The sequence below is a fragment of the Coenobita brevimanus genome, chromosome 106, assembly GCF_032717465.1.
Source record: "Coenobita brevimanus isolate Jiangsu-jjx chromosome 106, ASM3271746v2, whole genome shotgun sequence".
NCBI lineage: Eukaryota > Metazoa > Arthropoda > Malacostraca > Decapoda > Coenobitidae > Coenobita > Coenobita brevimanus.
Window position 1 is genome coordinate 2,835,193 of NC_137059.1, and position 20,831 is coordinate 2,856,023.

Sequence of the window (20,831 nt, forward strand, 5' to 3'; positions counted from 1 at the left end):
AAGTCTTCTAAAAATTTGTAGGTAAGGTCTTCGTGCCCCATCCGTGTCTCTCTATTATAATGAGACCTTTCCTGTACTTCACCAAATATAAGTGATGACTTTTGTACACGTAAATATATACTGTGTATCTGGGCAACTCCTAAGGCTCGCAAGTACAAAAATCCCCTGCCAGACACTACGCGACAATAATTGTGATGGAACAATATCTAGTTGGAGGGGGAAAAAAACACACACACAACCTGGATATCTGTGTAAATTGTTTCTGATGGAACTGTAAAATCTAAAACAGAGTCAACTGTGAATTACCACCTTGTTATTGCACTGCTGAGTAGGAATGGTGCCTAGCAGTTGCATAGCTTTTACCACTGCCATTGTGGCTGACCCTTAAAGCATTATGCAGTCTGTCACCTACAGTTTTCTGTACAGAGACGTAACTGGGATATATTTAAGAAACGGGGTAACCAAGAATAATTTGGGGGGGAAGGGGTGGTTCAAGGCAAACTCTAAAGGACTCCCTCCTCAAAATTTGGGCGGGAACTGGCGTGGCTCGGGATATCACTGCCACTCCTCTGCCTACGTCACTGTTTCTGTAAAGTCTGGGTACAGTAGAGCTATTTTGTATATGGAACATGCAATAAAAGTCCTATTGTATTTAACACTTTACAATCCTCAGTCGTGTTGGTTCAAATGTTTACAGTAATTAGATTTTCTTCAGTCATTTCCACTTTTTTAGTTGTGAGGTTTGTCTGGGTTCTCATGTCTCCACTTTTGTATTACTTGGTGCTTGACTATACAGCTCCCCCGATTTTCTGTCCTGTCAACAAAATGTTCAGGAAAACAATATGGTGCTCTTACACTGCCATCCTCCTTTTCAACTATCGTATGATGGATTTCCCAACTTTAAATCTGGGCCCCGACAGTATTATCTTTAATTATTGTGAAGGAAGTATAGATGCTCTTTCCTTGTGTATGTATTGGAATGGCTTAATTCTTCTGTTTATGTGTTTTTATTCCTGTGGCAAAATCATATTCAATTGAACGTGAGCCTAGTGGATTGAAAAGAACTGACCACGTCGACCGGTGGCTCCCAGAGATGTTTCAAGTTGAAAGATTAACTGTGCTGTGATAGTGTGGTGCAAGAGGTGAGTGTGTTATGCTGTGAGAGGCTGTTTGAAAGTGAGGAGATAGTGAGTTATTTGCGAGTTATGTTCTTTGTCAGTACTCTTTGTGTCCATATAAGAATGAAGTAGTTAACTCCTTTCGTCTCCATTCATCAAATTCTTCTTCGGTTTTCCCATTTTGTCATCACTTTTATCATATTCTTTTGTTTTCTCCAGAGCCCGTATGCCCTGTGCGTCCGATACTCTGTTTGTAAATCCGTATGAACACGGCTGCACAGAAGACGAGTTTTACCACAGCCGCCCGTGCCGTTTGTGTCCACGATCCAGTCACGGACATACAGTAAATGGAAGTCCAATCCCGGAGTTTATCAAGGCAGGGGAGTTCTCCTCTACATAGCACCTTTTATACATTAACAAACTTTACAAAATTTTTTCTCTATAAAACACACACACACACACACACACACACACACACCTTCCTTTGTTGTACCAGAACCAAATGAGGCTTAGTCCTGCTGTTAATCCAGAGGCTAGTTTACTATCTACATAATCTCCCTACTCATGAACAAACCTCTCCCCCCAGTACACACCCAATATAGAGTTTCCTTGCCTATGCTTCAGAATCTCGGCCACATAGGAAATTGATCTTCTTTATTTTGCCTCAGTATTCCTTCAACTTTTCTTTCCCTGATCAGCTTTTCCCTCAAGCCACACCTCAAAGAATAATCTAATCTCATCCTGGCCCATATCATTTCTGTGCCTTGCCTTTCAATATCCTTGCCACACACAAATTCATTCCTCTTAATATCACCTTGGATTTGCTTCACTAATTTAACACCGTCCCACACTTTATATTGGAATTCTATTAAATTTTTCACGTTAATTTCTTTAGTTATCGTTGTCGTTTATTGTCCAAGGTAAAATATTCCCTTACTAGAATGAATCTCCTCATACAGACCAACAAACACAGAATTTAGGTAATGATAAAATAACAGTGCATTTTACTGATTTCTTATAGTGAGTGGATGGATGGTTCATTTGACCGTGTATTGGGATGAAGATTTCACCTGTTTTGGTATCTTCCATTTCTTGTTCCTGGATGATGATGATGATGATGATGATGGTGACTAAGGGATAAGAGGTATAATCAAGTGGCTGCGAACATATGATTATCCTGTTTGACTCTTCCTGATGTTTTTCCTTTCTCTTTTCCTATTTCTCTTACAATGCCTAATTTATAAAGGTTGCAAAGTGGAAAAATATTTAAAGATGATCACACACACACACACACACAGTAAAAAGCCATATCTCTATCAATTAGTATCATTATTACTACAGCAACATGCATAATTTTATAATGTATATATATATGCATACTTAATGCCAGTGGAGGGCCAGCATTATACTAACCCCTGGATGTTTAATAGTAATGGTAGCAGTAGTAACAGTTGTAGTAATAGTAGTAGTAGTAGTAGTAGTATAGTATTATTTTTTTTTATTATTATTATTTTTTTTACCGTTATCATCATTATTATTATTATTAAGGTATAACAAATAGGGCTGTATAAAAACTCAAAACAATTTATTCAGATAACAAAAAGCATTCGCACCAAACAGTTTATATTTTATCTAGGAGTATTTCAAAACACACTGAAAAAAAAAAGAAAAGAAGAAGCAAACAACAACAAGCTATATACCCTAATAATTTCCTCTCAGTTGAAGCGAAAAATAGCCAGTACTAAGGACATTATTATTATTATATTACGTTTTTGCTTAATTCCATTTTTCTGTGATGTATTTTTTCATATCGTGCTACTTAAAAAAATGAATAAATTCTTCTGTTAGCTCTATATAATTATTCTCTGTAATATTTTCTCTTTCCATGACTTTTTTTTCCACCCACTCTGATGTCGATAGTTTGTTTATAATCCTGCGAAATTTCTCTGTTATATCAACCCCCGTGTTATTGTGACCTCGTGATAAATCTACGCCTATGATATCCCTCCACCCGTTATATATGGGCCTCTGTGATATCTCTACCCCCATGCCATACCTGCTCATGAAAAATCTACTTCTATTTCTACTGCTATTTTTCTGTCTACGTGATTAATATTCCTACCTTTTGCGAGACATAACATTTGGTGATAATGTCTACAAACTTTTTTTTTTTTCATAATTTTATATAATTGTTATGCTCATGATAGTTACCATAGTGATATTGCTACTTCTGTGATATTTCTACCCCCGTGATAATTCTACTCTCGTCATAATTCTACCCTGTGATATTCTACCCCCGTGATATTTCTCCCCAGTGTTATTCCTCCCATGTGATATTTCTACTCCCGTGATTCATCTACCTCCGTGATATTTCTACCCCCGTGGTATTTCTACTCCCGTGATATTTCTGCTCCTGTGAAATTTCTCCCCCAGTGTTATTCCTAGCAAGTATATTTCTACCCCGTGATATCTCTACTCCCGTGATATTTCTACTCTTGTGATATTTCTGTGATATTTCTACCCCCAACACATTTCTACCCTGGTGATATTTCTACCCCTGTCACATTTCTACCCTGGTGATATTTCTACCCCTGTCACATTTCTACCCTCGTGATATTTCTACCCCCGTCACATTTCTACCCTCGTGATATTTCTACCTCCCGTGATATTTCAAGGACTGTTCTTCACGAGCCTTGAGTCACCTTTCCCGCCACTTCAAAGGACCGGGGGCATGGGTGGGTGAATGCAGATCTTCTTGGTGGCTGCCAGGACCTGAGGAAAAATTCATGAGGGATATTAACACTTTTTTTTTTAATGATAAACAAGTATTTATAAAGGAAAATTACCCACATGTATTAGTCTACTTTTTTTTATATTAATTCTAGTTTGGTTATGGAATACATAAGAGCTTATATGTGAAGATGACAGTACAGTATATACTAGCAATTATATGAACAAGTGAAGGTTAAGAAGGTTTGGAAAGATAATGTTAGAAGAAATTTGGTTGAGAAATATCTACAAGTAGAGATGACAGTTCAAAAGGGACAGTTCTATCAGCTGTCTGAGAGAAGGCGAAGTTATAAACAAATAATCATATTCATAACTGAAGCTCAAGAAGGCTGGTGAATTCTAGTAACTGTATATTTAATGTTGACGACACAACACACAAGCATTTGTATGTGTGGCGCTGACAGGAAGCTATGTATGGTGGCGCAGTACACCCTGGATGAAGCAGCTACGATGTCCACCCGGAACCAAATCTCATATTTCCCTGCACCTCACCGCGGGAAGAGCTCTGGTCCGACCCTGATGAGGCAGTCTACCACAAGGGAACGCCGGATCCCTTTATGGTGTATGTACTGAACTGTACCTATAGGAGGGCCCCACAGAAACAGTTGCTTACCTGTGGTCGATGGGTCTGCATGGTCAGACGGACCAGGGCAACAGCAACATCAACTTCTATGCATAAAATAAAGATCACTAAAGATTATGTTTATCATACCTGGTCGCTGGTGTATCCATGCTCACACAAGTTGACCAGGGAATTCAGCACTCGGGTAGCGTAGGGGTTCTGTGGGAGAGGTTAGGACAAACTGGTAAAGGGATAAAACATGTAGGGGTAATGCCTGTTTGCCATCATCATCATCATCATCATAATCGTAATGGCTAATAGATTAAAAGGTTATAGTATATGTGGGAGATATGCCTGCTTGCTACCATCATCATCTTCATTATGATTATGGACTTTTTTTATTCTACGTAAGGATGGGGTAAGGTAGGATCATGGAAAAACTAGTAGTTGTAGTTGCAACCCTTGGCTCTTATGAATGTGAACCTAGTAGATTGCAGGCTTAAGTGGTCCCCTTCCTGCTGTCCACAACCCTCTTTCAGAAAATAAGGAGGCAATTGAGTGGTCTTTGCATAACTACAGTATGTCGGTGCCCCCTCCAGGACCAAGATCGCAGGAAAAAAATAAAAAACAATGAAGAAAGTAAGAAAGTGGGAGATCTATTACAACCATACCAAGTGTAATGGGCCAGCTATCCAATCTTTTATTTATTTATTTTTTCTTGTCAGAAGAGTGCGGGGCTACAACTAGGTTACTCAGTTCAGGTACTTAAGGAGAGGATGACCGGTTGTTCTTTCCTGAATGGCATTATTTGAGCAATTAACCTCAACACACTTCAGAGTTATATACCCATGTGTGTCATGTCGAGTTGGACTGCCTTGGCCCACCAGACCACCAGGCGATCAATCATCATCTGGGGTTATACCTAAAAGGGCCACATGAAACTAGAGCACCTTAACCCATTTGATCACCAGGCTCTAAGCACACTATAAAATATAGCAAAATCTTCTACTAACGTGAGCGAGGTTGAAGCACTGCTCATGGAAAGCCCTGACGGAGGCGGTGTAGCAGCCCCAGCGAGAGATATCGTGGATGTGGCTTGAGCTGGTCATTTGGGACGCTTTTTCTCGGTCACCCGTCACCTCCGCCACCACCTTCCACATCATCAGTTTCACCAGCAGGCGATTCTGTAGCGATATGGAGCTTGTTAGAATTTTATTAGGCATCACACACACACACACACACACACACACACAATGGATGCTTTGGGTCTGGCAAAACTCGAAAAATATAACTGGATAAAGAACATGCAAGTACAGACACAACGCAAAATACACACACACACACACACACACACATTTCCTACCATGGTAAGGGCCTCTATCTGTTCCTTCCAGTATCTCTTTGCACCGAGAGTCTTGGCATGTCGAAGCTGGGCCTTGTAGATGCCCAGAGGTGCGTCTGGGCTGGCGATGGAGGAGTTCTGAGGAAAGAGGGAGATAAATATATCCATCTTCTCTCAATATCCTTGGGGCTTTAGTCTCCTCAGAACTATCATGGAAAGATCACGTTACCTCTTACAAAATCTGCTTCCAAGAGATTTGGTGTGCTAAGCCGACTCCATAAAAAATAAATAAAGCTGATGTCCCAGTGCTATAATCTTACATCGAAAAAGGGTAGACAAGCCTCGAATTTTTTATTTCTGGAGCAGCTGAAGGAAGAATTCTTTTAGCCATCGCTGTGTTAATCCTGACTTCTCTCTGTAACACACACTGCAGGTTCTTGAGACAATTGCATCCTATGACTCCTCACACTCGATGATGTCACTGGAAGGTGTCGTCACTCCCCTAATCTCCACCAGCAGGATGGTTCAGCAAGTTCACACAAAGAGAAGGATATGCACAGTAACTTTAATAGAAGAGCCGTCACTGGATTAAGGGGACTAACACAAGGCAGCGACTATGCAAGCAGCCTATGATTATTCAACCTACCAAGCAGGGGTCGTCTTCGGTGGAGCGCATAGGGAATCGTTGGATCTGTGGGATGGATGAAGGGTCTTGGTTGCCCAGGAATCTAGCGACCTTCTGTCCCCCCAGTCGGAGCTCCCCCCAGTGCATCACCGTCGACGTTGTTACCTCCTGACGCACCAGCTCGAACTGCTTCTTCAGCGTCTCCTTGTGTAGGTTCTCCTGAAGGGGGTAGATGGAGAGGAATTAGAAATGTAAACTTTAAAGTGTTCAGGCGTTCTCTCGGTTGAATAAAATAATTTGGAGTTAGTAAGAATTAAATACCCAACGAGTAGGCCAATGGCATATCGATTAACCCTTAGCTGTGCAGGTGTTCACTCAACTTAAAATAAAATCTGGCATTAGCAAGAGTATGAAGGTAAAAGTATCATTAACAAGTTGAAAGGTAAAAGAACACCGAAAATAAGATGAAGAGACATGAGGAGCAACAGGGGTAGCAGTATGTCGAGGGAAGAAGGGTCGTTAGTGAGTAGGGACAGCAATTCATCTTCAGAATCTCCTATTCTAAGCTCCTCTCAAGGGGGTACAGAGATGGGGGTAAGAAAATGAGATCTTTAACTGCATTGGGGATCTCTCAGATACACATAATCGTCCTGCTCAGCAAGATAGACAAGACTGAACACCGACAGAATTGTATGGAGATCCTTTAGTCGAGGTGGAGATGAGGTACGAGTGTATGAGGGAGGGTGGCGTGATATGGGAAGAGAAACAGATAGCCAGGCAATGACACACCTGTAAGCAAACATACAGTAAGGTAGGCCAGGTACACATGACTTATAAACCTCACCTGTGTCCCTCATCCAGGTGACGGCGAAGAAATCCCCAAGACAGACAGACAAGCAGGGAAGAAGGTAAATATATAAGCAGATAACGTAGCTACAGCACACAGGTAGACAGAGAATATAAAACAAAGGTAATCTGACGCACCACATCCGTATCTTCCATCCACTTGACACTGAAGACATCGCCAAGGTAGGTCATCCGCTCGTCATCCATGTAACAGGCGTAGGAGTGTTGGCGTGGGCTGGAGGCGCTTAGGGCATAGGCTGCAAAGGGAAAAACACAAGGTATATACCGTGGAATTTCAACACACACACACACACACACACACACACACACACACACACACACACACACACACACACACACACACATACACACACACACACACACACATACACACACACACACACACACACACACACACACACACACACACACTCACCTTCAATGTCACTGGGCAGGAGTCGCTGGAAGAGTGACCCAGACTCGCAAGACTCCACGTAGATCACGAGCTGAGGGTAAAGGTCAGTCAAGGTCACCGTACAATATGAGACAGACAGACAGACAGACAGACAGACAGACTAACAGACAGAGAGCTCCTAGATTCATTAACGAACTATTATCAATATCCATCAGAGAAGTGTTTATGAGTTTATCTATCCATCTGTCTATCTGGCTGTCTGTCTATCTACCTGTGCATCTACCTATTTTTTTTAATGTGTAGAAGGAATTACAGGCAAGAGGTGTACGAAAAAGTTGTTCCTTCCGAGACTACTAAAGAAAGGAAGCTAAATTCAGGGACTGTTTACCTATCCCCCTCTCTCCCAACCATATATCATCTATTTTATTTATTTATTTATCTGTCTATCTATTTGTCTATCTGTCTATTGAACTGTCTACCTATTTGTCAATCTATCTATTGATCCGTCTACCTACATCCATATATCTATCTTAATCCATCCATTTCTCACACACCTTTGTACTTCTTTTCTTTAAGCACATCCAACAATGTATCCGTCAGCATTTATCTATCTATCTGCCGATCAATTTATCTACCTATCTATCTGTCTGTCTACTATCTGCCGATCTATCTGTCTATCTATCTATCTATCTATCTATGTACTCACCTGATTGTAATTGCTGTTCTTATACATATCCAGCAGTATGTCTGTCAAATTAAATGCATGGAAACGAGGAAAGACCAGATGCTTCTTCGTCCATCTGTCTACCTAACTACCTGTCTATCTATCTATCTATTTATCTGTCTATTTATCTGTCTATTTATCTATCTACTTACCTGGTTGTACATCCCATTGTTATGCATGTACAGCAGTGCGTTCGTCAAATTCTCAGCGTGCAAGATGTCATCAGGGAAGGCGAAGAGACCAGGGGCTCCGTGGTCCACCATATTGATAAACACACGGTCGTTCGGTCCACTCCCCAGCACCTTACCAGACCCCACGCCCCTCAGACCTTCAGCGTCTCCCCTCAGCACCTTCAGGAAGTTCTCAGGGGTCACGTCCTCCCCTGTGTAGTCCTTAGGTACCCCGTGATAGACGTCGGGGCCCCTTGGTCGGTTGATGATCTTGCCCGGGGTAGGGTTCCTGTGGGAGGTTAGACTCATTTTCCTTTTTCCTCTGAAGCTGGGACACCTTCATGTGGTGGCGCCTATATGGCCAGGCGGGGGAGCTGCCTGGCAATACGCACGTCCCTTAACCACCTCCCTATACCCCCCGAAAGAAGGATGTTTGGCCGCAGAAGAAGGGCAACTTTCGCCTGCAGTCCACAGGGTTCACGTTCAGATGAGACTGGGGTTGTAACTACTACTACTACGACTACTACTACTACTACTCTTAATTCGTCTTCTTGGCGATTCATTTTGCTTGCTACTCCTCTTTTATGGCACTGATGCAACCACGTTCAAAGAAAACCTATATACAGTAAATAACACACAAGACAATAGGAAGGAGTAACATAGACATAAATAGATAAGTAAATAGCACTACGAGAATACGGATCAAGGACGATAATCTGGGTTAAGGTTTGCGAACAAATTTACGATCAACTCCGTCTCGTAACTCGCTTCTATTCGCAGTAAGAGCAGGAAGATTAAAATGCTGAGTCTCCCAGTGTCTCTTTTTCATTGTACAAAAAGAAATTGGAGTTGAGAGAGAGCTGATATTATTTTCGTTTTTTTTTCTATTTTGATCCTTTACTGAGTTGAGAGAAGGCTGATTTTATTTTATTTTTATTTTTCTTAATCTTAGCCCTTTACTGAGTCATATAAACCGTGCATTCAGAGGCTAAAGTTGGCCTAATACTCCACTGCGTCTGCTTCACTTCAAATCACGTCCGTCTCTCTCCTAATACATCATGTCAACGATAACCATCAATGGGCAGAGAAGCATTCCAAGCCTCTCTCAGCTTAGAAAAACTAGCCAGCAGAGGAAAGGGACAAGAGGAAGGGAACTAGTAAGCAAACTTTGTCCCAGATTGTACCACACCCCCCCAACAGGAAAAAGAAAATCACCCTAACTTACTGTTCGTTGTAGGCAATATCATCATACATCATGACAATAATGCGTTCGTCCGGCACCCCATGAGCGTGTAGGATTTGGTAGGCATGGCACACATCAGCCTGGGGGGAGATAGAGATAGCTGGGTGGATGGATGGGTGGATGGATGGATGGGTGGATGGATGGGTGGATGGGTGGATGGATGGATGGGTGGATGGATGGATAGATGGAAGGATGGGTGGATGGATGGATGGATGGATGAATGAATTGATGGGTGTGTGTTTGGAGAGAGAGAGAGAGAGAAAGTTACATTCCATAAAATATCCTCTTATGTTAAATTACTAGAAACAATAATCATTCACATTAATAAAAAGCTAGTGAACAAGATTTCAATATTTAATCTATCTATCTATCTATTGCCAGACGCCTTAATTCCGTAAGGGGTGGCCACAAACAAATCGCCTCCAATTTAATCCAGTGTTTAAAAATGTGAAGTCTAAGAAAGAAGATAATCTGGGGACATGATACAAACATATACATAAACAGAGGTTAAGACTGATTGTAATAAAAAGAACATGGAAACATAACAAGTGAGGTTCTTCAGGTGTAAGATAAGGGGAGAACCATCCAACCTTCCACACACCTGGTGCCGGTAGTTGAACCATCCATTTGAACCAGCCAGAAGCACAGCCCACAAGTCCCCTCTCACTTCCCCGTCGCCCTCCATCTCCAACAGGCTCTCCTCCAGTGTGTACCCTTGCACCCCGACCCCCACCAAGACGAGGATGGTCAGGAAGAACCACCTCATGTCTCCTGTAGGGTAAGAAAAATGTGGCCTGCAGTCTACTGGGTTCACATTTCAAATGAACCTTTGTTTATAACTGCTACTACTACTACAACTACTACTACTACTCATGATATCCAAGGCGCAGCATGTAAATCATAAAGACACGACAATTTCTAATCTTGACATTGCTGCATAACATGGACTGAAAATCGGGTAACATTGTATTGCGTGGCTCACCTGTGGATAAATATATATGATAGAGACAGGTAGATGGGATGATGAAAGGCTGCTTGATATCCACTTCCCTTGAGAGACAGGCGGGATGAGCTGACCGTGTGACCTGACCGAGAACTTGACAAAGACTGAGAGTGTTGTACAGTATTACGTCAGTACTGAGGGACAGGGAGTAGGAGCGGGGAAGGAGGGGTAGAGGGAGAAGGGGGGATGGGGAAAGGAGGGAGGAGGGAGAGAAGATGGGAAGAGTGGGGTATAAGGGAGGAGGGATGGGGGAGAGGGAGAGGGAGAAGAAAGGAAAAACTATTTAGAAGGAGTGAGGCAGAAGTGGGAGAGAGGGAAGGTGAGAATATGTTACAGCGTGAGGGAAAGGGAGGAGTGAGAGAGAGGGAAGGGAGGAGAGACGGATGAGGAGGAGGGAGAGGAAGCAAGGGAGGGAAGACACCGGAGAGGGGGACAGGGATAAGGGGGGTTGAGGAGGAGGGGTCACATCACATGACTCCCCAGATAGTAAACATTTCTCATCACATCACATGACTCCCGACATTTCTCATTTCCTGTCACATCACATGACTTCACATTTCTCAGTAAACATGTCCTTTGTGTAATTTTTCTTATTTCTTACACCATCGACCCGAGAGCATCACATGCATTTTTATTCTTGCTTTTACCGTCGATTTTGGCGAGAGGGAGGGACGCCTTCACGTGGTGGCACCGAAACCAGCCCTAAACTGCATATAACGTCAATCATCTTCTGGTACTAAGAGTAAATGCAAAATAACATGCGCTAGTTGATGGGGATTAAAACATGAGGATCCGATTCCTATTGCTCTCTGGACCTAGATTCGGAAGCCTTGCCCTCCCACTGTCTCACCCTATGTGGAATTTCGGATTTTTTACCGTGTACTGTTCCATGCAGCAGTGGGCCTCCTCAGAATAGGGCTTGATCCCTGGTTCGACCCTCAACATGTTAAACCCTGGACACCCTAGCGATACAGAGCTGTGTTCTAGTACGGTGAGGAAGCTGAACACCACTTCCTTAGCGATTTATTTCTGATTCTGCTCCGTTACGATATTCTTGTGTGTTATGCAATCTATGTCTAAACTGAAAAGACATAAGAAGCAAACCAGGGGATATTAGTGAGTAGTTTGGAAAATAAATCGTTAAAGAAGAGGTGTTAGGGAGCCTCCTTACCCTACGAGAATACGGGCCACGGAGACTTGGACCCTCTTTGTCGTTAATAAAGGAAGCGCCCTAATACCTTTTCCTTGGTGATATATTTTCCATACTACATATTGCTTTTTTCTTGTATGGCGTTTATACCTTTTAAACACCAAAACAGAAGGCAAAAATAACACACATGGGATTACTGATGAAATGTGTAAAAAAATAAACTGCTAAGGAAGAGGAGTTAGGGAGCTTCCTCGTACGAATATTAGCCTAGGTTTGATTAGAGCTCTCCTTGACAAGTTCTTGGAAGGATATTCAAGGGCGTCTAAGTACGAAGGAAGATGGCTCCCTTAGCAACGCCGTATAACCTCCTCAGTCTGTAAAGCAACGTCAAACAAAGGAAGGGTGCTGACGCCTTCACTTGGTGGCGCTGATATAACTGAGCAACTCCTCTGCCAGTTATACATACGTCCCTCACTTCCCTCCCTACGCCCCCGAAAGAAAGAATAATGCAGGGTGAGGACAGTTTCAGCCTGCAGTCCACCAGGTTCGGGTTTCAGATGAACCTGGGGCTACAGGTTGAAAATGGAGGAGCCCAAGTTCGATTCTAGGGCAGGTCAGACTCATAGGCAAAGTTTGTTTCCCCCTTGTCCTTGTTAACAGGGGGACCTTGAGATAACATCGATGGTTGCGGGTCGTATTATAGGCAAAGACAAGGATACCAAAAACTTATTCTTGTCCTCAGTAACTTTCGTGCGGTCGACAGGCACTACTTCTAAGCCATCTTCCTCCCAAGGTGGAACTAGGAATTTCATCAAGGTCTGAGGAGGCAAGAAAGTATGGACTGAAGGCCCCTTAGCTACTCAAGGCAAACAGTAAGGAAATTAACTCTCTAGAGGTCGGGACATCTCAAGTATTCTATTTCAGCTAAGAACATATGATTTTATTTAAAGAATGAGTCATAGGAGCCTGGGTGTTAAATCGGTAAGGAAGAGGTGTTAGGGAGCCTCCTTACCCCACCAGAGTATAGGTTTTGGAAGAGGACGTGACAAGGACAGGTTGTGCTGCGCCATGTGTGTGTGTGTGTGTGTGTGTGTGAGAGAGAGAGAGAGAGAGAGAGAGAGAGAGAGAGAGAGAGAGAGAGAGAGAGAGAGACAAGGGGAGGGAGTGTTGCACCATGTCTGTGTGTGTGTGTGTGTGTGTGTGTGTGTGTGTGAGAGAGAGAGAGAGAGAGAGAGAGAGAGAGAGAGAGAGAGAGAGAGAGAGAGAGAGAGAGAGAGAGAAAGGGGAGGGAGTGTTGCACCATGTGTGTGTGTGTGTGTGTGTGTGTGTTGTGGGGCTGTATCACACTCACATGACCCTCTTGGTGTATGCAGGTGTGGTTTTAATAAGTGATGTTCAGGAAAGGCGTATTCACACACCTGGCTGGTAAAAAGTAAATGAATAAATAAATAAATAAATAAATAAAGCCTGTATAATATGAGAGAATAGGTGGGGCAGTTTGTATAAGTGCGGCTGAGTGTGTGGTGTGGTTGTGCATGTGGTGTGGTTTTGTGTGAGGTGTGGTAGAGCATGTGAGTGTGCGGTGGGGGTGAATTTGATGCATTGCAGTGAGTGATGTAGCAGTGTGAAGAGTAGTAGAAGTGGTGTGTGTGTGTGTGTGTGTGTGTGTGTGTGTGTGTGTCGTCTACTGCACGCAAGTCTGTAATTAAACTGCATGTGGGACTTAAATATCAACCTAAATGAACCCAAATGATAACTACATACTCTTAATCTCCCCCAAGGACCAAATGTTTATCTTGTTAGCTCCTGACCTTTCTATGTGGAGTGTAAAGACGGCCACGTATTCGTGTAGGTTAAGGAAATTCCCTAACACCTTTTCCTAAGTGATTTGTTTTGCTTATCACGCCTTACGTTCCTATTCCGTGTTACATAAATCTTTCCAACATCGCCATACTCTGCATAAATAGCGCACAATAGGCTATGAATCATCCATATCCTTGAATAAATCGCTCAGGACAAGTGTTAAGATATCCACAGAAGAGGGCATAGGGGTGTTATGTGCAAAATAAATCGATAGGGACACGGTGTTAAGGTATCAACAAATCCGAAGAGTATTTAACCCCAATACTGTAAATCTGCATCCATAAAAACCTACATTATCCATTAGATTCGCAGTATCCTGTACGGTCACTGGTGGCGCAGACAACGCAGACAAAAACGCACCATCCTGCTCTATTCTGCTTCGGCCTTGACTCCCTCCCTGCCCACACACACACACACACACACACACACTAGGAAAACAACTGTGGCACAACGTTCGGTGCACACTGCCATAACAAAGCAGACACAGTTCTAATGCCCACTTCGCTGAACAAGTCCTTATCATCATCATCATCATCATCATCATCACCATTGCATTATCAACTTTATCTTCATCATCATCATCATCATCATTACATTAGCAACTTCATCATCATCATCATCATCATCATCGGCTGCAGCAGGAACAGTCCACGTTGATCTCTTAAATGTTAGTCTGTTCCATCCAATCCAAGTAACTCTGCGAATTCCACCCCTCCAACTTCTTCTCAGCATGCCTCTTTCTCCTATTTTATCTCTGGGTTACCATTCATGATACCCTGTTTATCTCTTCCACGAAACATGTGACCTGCTCATATCCAAGAACTGCTGATTAACTCGGGTGAATGTATCCTGTGCTTTCATCTGTTCCCTTATCCAAGAAACTTACTTTTTATCCATGTGATATTCAATAAAATCCTCTTCATTAATCTCTCAGACGTGTGGATTTTGCGTGGTATAGTTAACCCTTTCGCATTCAGGTTTTGTCAGGTGAAGAAAATCATCTGGGGTTTACCTGAAGTGTGTCCATAACAAGGAGTGACCGTGGCAGCTTCTAATCCTTTAACCTATAAGATGTGTGTCTTTAGATTAATGATACACAGGACTGGGAAACATATAGCGATGTTGTGTGGCGTAGTAGTGTGTGGTGTAGGAGTGTGTGAAGTGTGGTAGTGTGAGATGTAGTGAGAGGCATGGTACTGAGAGGTATTGTAGTGTGCAGTGTGGTGGTGAGAGGTATGGTAGTGTGTGGTGTGGTAGCGTGGTAGTGTGATGTATAAATGAAGAGTGGTAGCGTGCTCATTGCATATTGTTAGAAATAGTGTCAGAACTTGTGCATGATGATAAACAGAGTGAAGGATAACTAACTTAACCCTTACCGTACGATAAAATATATTGTACATCACTCCTCCGTGTGTGTGTGTGTGTGTGTGTGTGTAACATATTCAGCATAGGGGAGACTTTTCTAGTTAGAGTTTCATACAGCCTTAATCACTTCACTCCTACGACTAAAATAAAAATCATTGAATAAAATCCTCCAGTGGAAGCTTGACTGAAAAAAAAAAAATGTTAAGGTAGGCTGCGTATATGAGAGACAGGATCAAAACTTCCTCCTGTTGCACCATGCTTTATCTCCTTCCCCTCCTTACAGCCTAGAAATATGGCTTGACGTGGCCCCTTAGGTGACGTATCTTGGCTCCTACAATACAGACAGGTAACAGAGACTTGACTTACCTGATCTACGGCTTATTGAAAGACACAGAGAAACACACAGACACCCACACCGCGGCAGGGGAGTGAACTGAACGCCGGGTTGAAATGACTGGTTGAGTGGAGAACCTCACACACACACACACACACACACAGGGCAATCACTGCTCTCGTCCCCAGCTGGTCTTCTCACGTGGATGGCAGCAAGAGTGGTGATTACATCTTTTTCGGAGGCTCACAAACGCGTTTATCTTTGCTATTTCTTCTGCATCTAACACCTTAATATTGACTTATATGTCGCTGATAGCTGTTTAATACCAATATAGTATGCACACATAAATTAGAAGATTTTGTTAAGGTGCCAGATAAAGAAATAAAAATGTAAGAGGAATTTGTGATGCAAAACCGCAGAGGGGAATAGGTGATAGCAAAGTCTCCTACAGTTAATACGTTTTTCATTTCCACATTCACGGCCGGAACTATTAACACTGTCGGAGGTAACGTCACTACTACTACTTCTTCAGCTGCTACTACTACTACTACTACTACTACTACTATTATGGTGTAAAGTTTCCATCAGGCAAAATAATAATAATAATAATTTAAGGCCAACCAGAGTAAGTTTCCTGAGTTCTATATCCTCATTGCCTTTATCACTCGCTTCCTTCTCTTCAGCCTTATCAACATCTTATCAGTGTTTGTCATCCTGTCTTAACAGGTGAAGGTAAGTCAGTGTGTGTGTGTGTGTGTGTGTGTGTGTGTGTGTGTGTGTGTGTGTGTGAGAGAGAGAGAGAGAGAGAGAGAGAGAGGAATGGAGGAGGGGGGGGATGAGAAAGAAAAATCGTGTAGCCGTGTGTGTGTGGGTGTGGGTGTGTGTGTGTGTGTGTCACAGATAGCACAGATAAGCGTGGTCATTGGAGATCATAAGACCACTTCAAATGATATACTGATAACACTCCTTTCCAGTTATCTTCTACATTGTTACTACCTCCAGTTACCTGTGCTGATAAATCCCTTCAAAGACAAACTCAATCTTATCACCTGAAGACTATGATAACTTACCTATTTTTTATTTCTCGTTTCTACCATTGATAAAATTTGCCCTCTCTTTTCAAGGTGTTTCTAATGACCCAAAATTATTTAAATGATATTGTCTTGCTGTGCCACTGAGCTACGTGAAATTAGGAACAAAAGGACGAAAATGAGAGCCAGGTTGAGGTGAAAGGAGTATTGGCACAGGTTTATTTCGCTGGTACTGCACACTTCCTGTCTTTTTTTTTTACGATTGGGGTTATTTTTGTGGTCCTGGGATGTTTGTGTGGTTGCGTGTGTGGCGGGTGATTGTTAGTCTGGATGATTGACGAGGATGTGACGCTGCGGTTCTGTGACGGTGCGGTTCTGTGACGGTGCAGTTCTGTGACGGAGCGGTTCTGTGACGGTGCGGTTTTATGACGGAGCGGTTCTGTGACGGGGCGGTTTTGTGACGGAGCGGTTCTGTGACGGGGCGGTTCTGTGACGGAGCGGTTTTGTTGCACCTCTTCCTTAGCGATTAATTTTGCATTATAAACTAAATCATTTTCCTGCATGTTATTTATATCTTTTTAATATCGAAATAATTTGCATCAGTAATATACAAGAGGAGATGGAGTTGTAATGCGTAGAATGAATAGCAAAAGAAAAAGTGTTTGGGAATCTTCAAAATAATTTATAATACGGACGATAAAAAATAAATATTCGTGAGTTTTCGGAGGTGTGGATGGAGGTTGTGATAATGAGAGAGAGAGAGAGAGAGAGAGAGAGAGAGAGAGAGAGAGAGAGAGAGAGAGAGAGAGAGAGAGAGAGAGACTGTTGCATGTGGATAGTTTTTTTTTTTTTTCGTTGCAGTCATGGTAAGCTGGTGTGTGTGTGTGTGTGTGTGTGTGTGTGTGTGTGTGTGTGTGTGTGTTCACTGACATCGATTTTTTCTATTCCTTCCTCTCTCTCTCTCTCTCTCTCTCTCTCTCTCTGTTTTCCTTTTGGGGTGTCAGTGTTGCCATCTTCGGGGCTACAATAGACATGGCAACACTTTCTTATTTCCTGACCACCCATTATCTAGAGAGAGAGAGAGAGAGAGAGAGAGAGGACGGTGATGTTGGGAAAGGAGGTTTAGGGAGCAAAAGAGATAATTTATTTTCTCAGTGTATTCTTTTTCATGTCAATATATTCTTTTCAATGTCAGCTTATTTCTTCCCTTATTTTTTTCCTTCTATGTGAGTAAGTTTTTTTTTTCCCATCAATTAATTCCTTTCTTCCTCAACTTATTTTATGCATTTTTTTCCCTTTCATTAGTCATTCCTTTCCTCTACCAATTTCATCTCTTCTGTAACTTCTTTTCCTCCCTATCACTGTATTCTTTTCTTCATCATTTTATTCTCTTCTCCTTTTCTCCTTTATTTCTATTTCTGTTTGTCTCATCAATTCCCTGCTTCATCCATTCGCTTCTCCCGTCGTTCCTTCGTCCCTATCTCCATCCCTCCCCTCCTGTCTTCACCTCTTCCTTCTTCCTCCCCTTCCTTCTTCCCTTCATCCCTCCCACCCTTCAATTCCTCCCTCCTTCCCCTCTTCTCCTTCCTCCCTCCCTCTTACCCACCTGGAGGGCTTTTTCTCCAGGTGTTCATTTTTCTTCCCCCATTTTTTTCAGTCAATTTATTTTTACCATATGATTTTTTTGCGACTTAATCTTTTTACTGTCAGTTCATTCCTACCTCCTCTCTCCCTTCTCTCCCTCCTTTCCTTCCTTCTTCCCCTCCTTCATCTCTCTATTCTATTTCCCTTCCTCCATCGATCTCTCTTCCCCTTCTTACTTCTCCTCCTTTTCCCCCATTCCTTACTTTCTTTCTTTCCTTCGTTCATCATTTCTTCCCGCTTCCCTCCCTCCATGCATCTCACGTATCTTCCTTACCGCTCTTCTCTCTCTTCTCCCTCCCTTTCTCCAGGCATCTTCCTTCTCCCTCCCTTAACTCTGTCTCCCTCTTTACTTCTCTTCCTACCCTTTCATTCATCCCTTCCTTTCTTTCTTTCCCTCTTGGATCATTTCTTTCCCCTCTTTCCCCTCCCTCCCTCCATGCATCTCGTGTTCCCTCTTTCCTCTCTTCCTCTCCTTTCTCCTTCTCTTTCTCTAATCACACATCTTTCCCTCCCTCCATTCCTTCCTTCCATCTTACTTCTCTTCCTCCTCTTTCTCCATCCCTTCCCTTCTTTCATCATTTCACTCCCCTTCCCTCCCTCCAGGCAGTTCATGTCCCCCTCCTACCCTCTCTTCCTCACCCTTCTCCTTCCCTTTCTCCATCCATACCTCTATCCCTCCCTCCGATCCTCTCTCTGTCCCTCCTCTTTCCCTTCCTCCATCTCTCCATACACTCCTTTCCCTCTCTTCTCCTTCTCTTCCTCCATCCCTCTTTCCCTCCCTCCACTCCTTCCTCCCTCCTTCACCCCTCCTTCGGGCTTTCCAAACTTGCTCTCGTTAAGGACCATAAGCCTGTCATTAATTACTGTTCTCTAAAAATGTGAGGCTAAATAATTTTTGTTTGATAATCCTGCTCAGAGTATGTTAATGAGAGAAATTTTGGCGTGAGGGGAAGACGAAGAGGAAGACGAAAAGCTGTACTCTCCTGCTGCACTTCCTCTTTACTAGTATGGCCCTGGAGACTGGGGCCTTCATGTGATGGATCTGCTAGGACCGGGTGGTGGAACTGCCCGGTTATACAAACATGCCTCATCTCCATTACTATAATAGTATGGCGCTGGAGACTGGGGCCTTCACGTGGTGGATCTGCTAGGACCGGGTGGTGGAACTGCCCGGTTATACAAACATGCCTCATCTCCATGCCTATCCCTCAAAAGGAGGATGATTGCATACAAGAGGGATCTTCACCCTGCAGTCCATTGGGTTAATTTTACAAATGAATCTGGGGCTACTACTACTATTACTACTACTACTATTACTACTACTACTACTACTACTACTACTGGTATATTTCTGCATATGGCGAATTGATCATTTTTTCTTTACGTAATCATTGTCCATATAAAAAAAAATAAGTGTTACAGAAAAATAATTGTAGTTTAATAGAAAGTCATATGAAACGAGAATTAGGACTCAAGAATGAAGTGGAAGGAGGATAAGGGCAGGTGTGTGTGTGTGTGTGTGTGTGTGTGTGTGTGTGTGTGTGTGTGTGTGTGTGTGTGTGTGTGTGTGTGTGTGTTCCAGGTCTAAAAACGTACATGCTTCTCACCTTCACAAGAAAATTGACTTGTAGGATGTCTAATAACACATCTGTATGCAAATCTAAGGAATATTGGCATTGGAGGCCATGAGGGGGAGAGGCAAAGTGAAGAGATGTGAGTGAGTGTGGTATGTTGAAATGGATTAACTGCAGGGGGAGAGAGAGAGAAAGAGAGAGAGAGACGACAGAGACAGACAGACAGACTTATATAGACAAGCTCTCTCTCTCTCTCTCTCTCTCTCTCTCTCTAATTACACACTAATTACCTCTATCAGGAGAAGTTTAGGCTCCATCACTCTCTCAGGAAGCACGACAGACCCATCTATAGGCAGTGTCTCTCTCTCCATCCTGTCGCTTCCCTCCCTCTCCCACCCGTCTCATTTCCTGTCGCTTCCTTCCTCTTCCTTCACTGCGATGTCGTCTTGGTCTAGTTCGGTCTTCTACGAGGTGATTTTACTCCATTTAGGTAAAGTGTCGCCCCCTATCCTGTCGTTTTTCTTTCCTTACTTCCTGTCGTTTCCTTTATCACCAACACGATTGCGTTTTGTGTCGTCTTGTTCTTACTTCTTTTTCTACCTCCAAGCGAGTTTATTTTGCTCAGGTTTGTGGCTTCCTGCCGTCTCGTTTACCCTCTCTCCCACCTTCGTCGTGTCCTGTCGCTTTATTTAACCTTCTCATCGCCCTCACCCCTCGACCTGCTGGGCTCCTTCCACCTGACGATCTGCTTCTGCTCGCTCTGCTTTCTGGTACCTCCCTTCCTCTCCTGCCTCTGCTCATCGTCTCCTATCGCTTCCTCTCCCTCCCTCCCTCCAACACACCAACAGGAGACACAACACACACACACACACACACACACACACACACACACACACACTTCCCCCTCTCACCTTAATATTCCCCATCCTCTTCCATTCCTATGCATGGAACCTCACAGACTCTTGTTTATCCTCTTATACATCAAGAAACCTTTTTTTTTTTTTTTTTAGAGTTGTTCCCATCGGCGCAGTG

General features: G+C 43.0%; 1 protein-coding gene across 2 annotated transcripts; it reads right to left on the reverse strand.

Moving 5' to 3' along the window:
• Positions 1-2,711: 2,711 nt before the first annotated feature.
• LOC145416554 (legumain-like) lies at positions 2,712-15,624 on the reverse strand. Of its 2 annotated transcripts, none has more exons than XM_080285522.1 (11): positions 15,583-15,624; positions 10,437-10,606; positions 9,818-9,915; positions 8,575-8,881; positions 7,720-7,789; positions 7,422-7,540; positions 6,459-6,656; positions 5,834-5,950; positions 5,484-5,654; positions 4,621-4,689; positions 2,712-3,890 (listed from the first exon to the last, which is right to left on the reverse strand). In XM_080285522.1, the coding sequence occupies exons 2-11, from the start codon at positions 10,599-10,601 to the stop codon at positions 3,834-3,836; spliced, it is 1,371 nt and encodes a 456-aa protein (XP_080141648.1). In that variant the 5' UTR covers positions 10,602-10,606; positions 15,583-15,624; the 3' UTR covers positions 2,712-3,833. The 2 variants fall into 2 exon arrangements, with proteins under 2 accessions (XP_080141648.1, XP_080141647.1); XM_080285521.1 differs by lacking the exon at positions 15,583-15,624 and adding an exon at positions 10,818-10,929.
• Between the last annotated feature and the right edge of the window lie 5,207 nt (positions 15,625-20,831).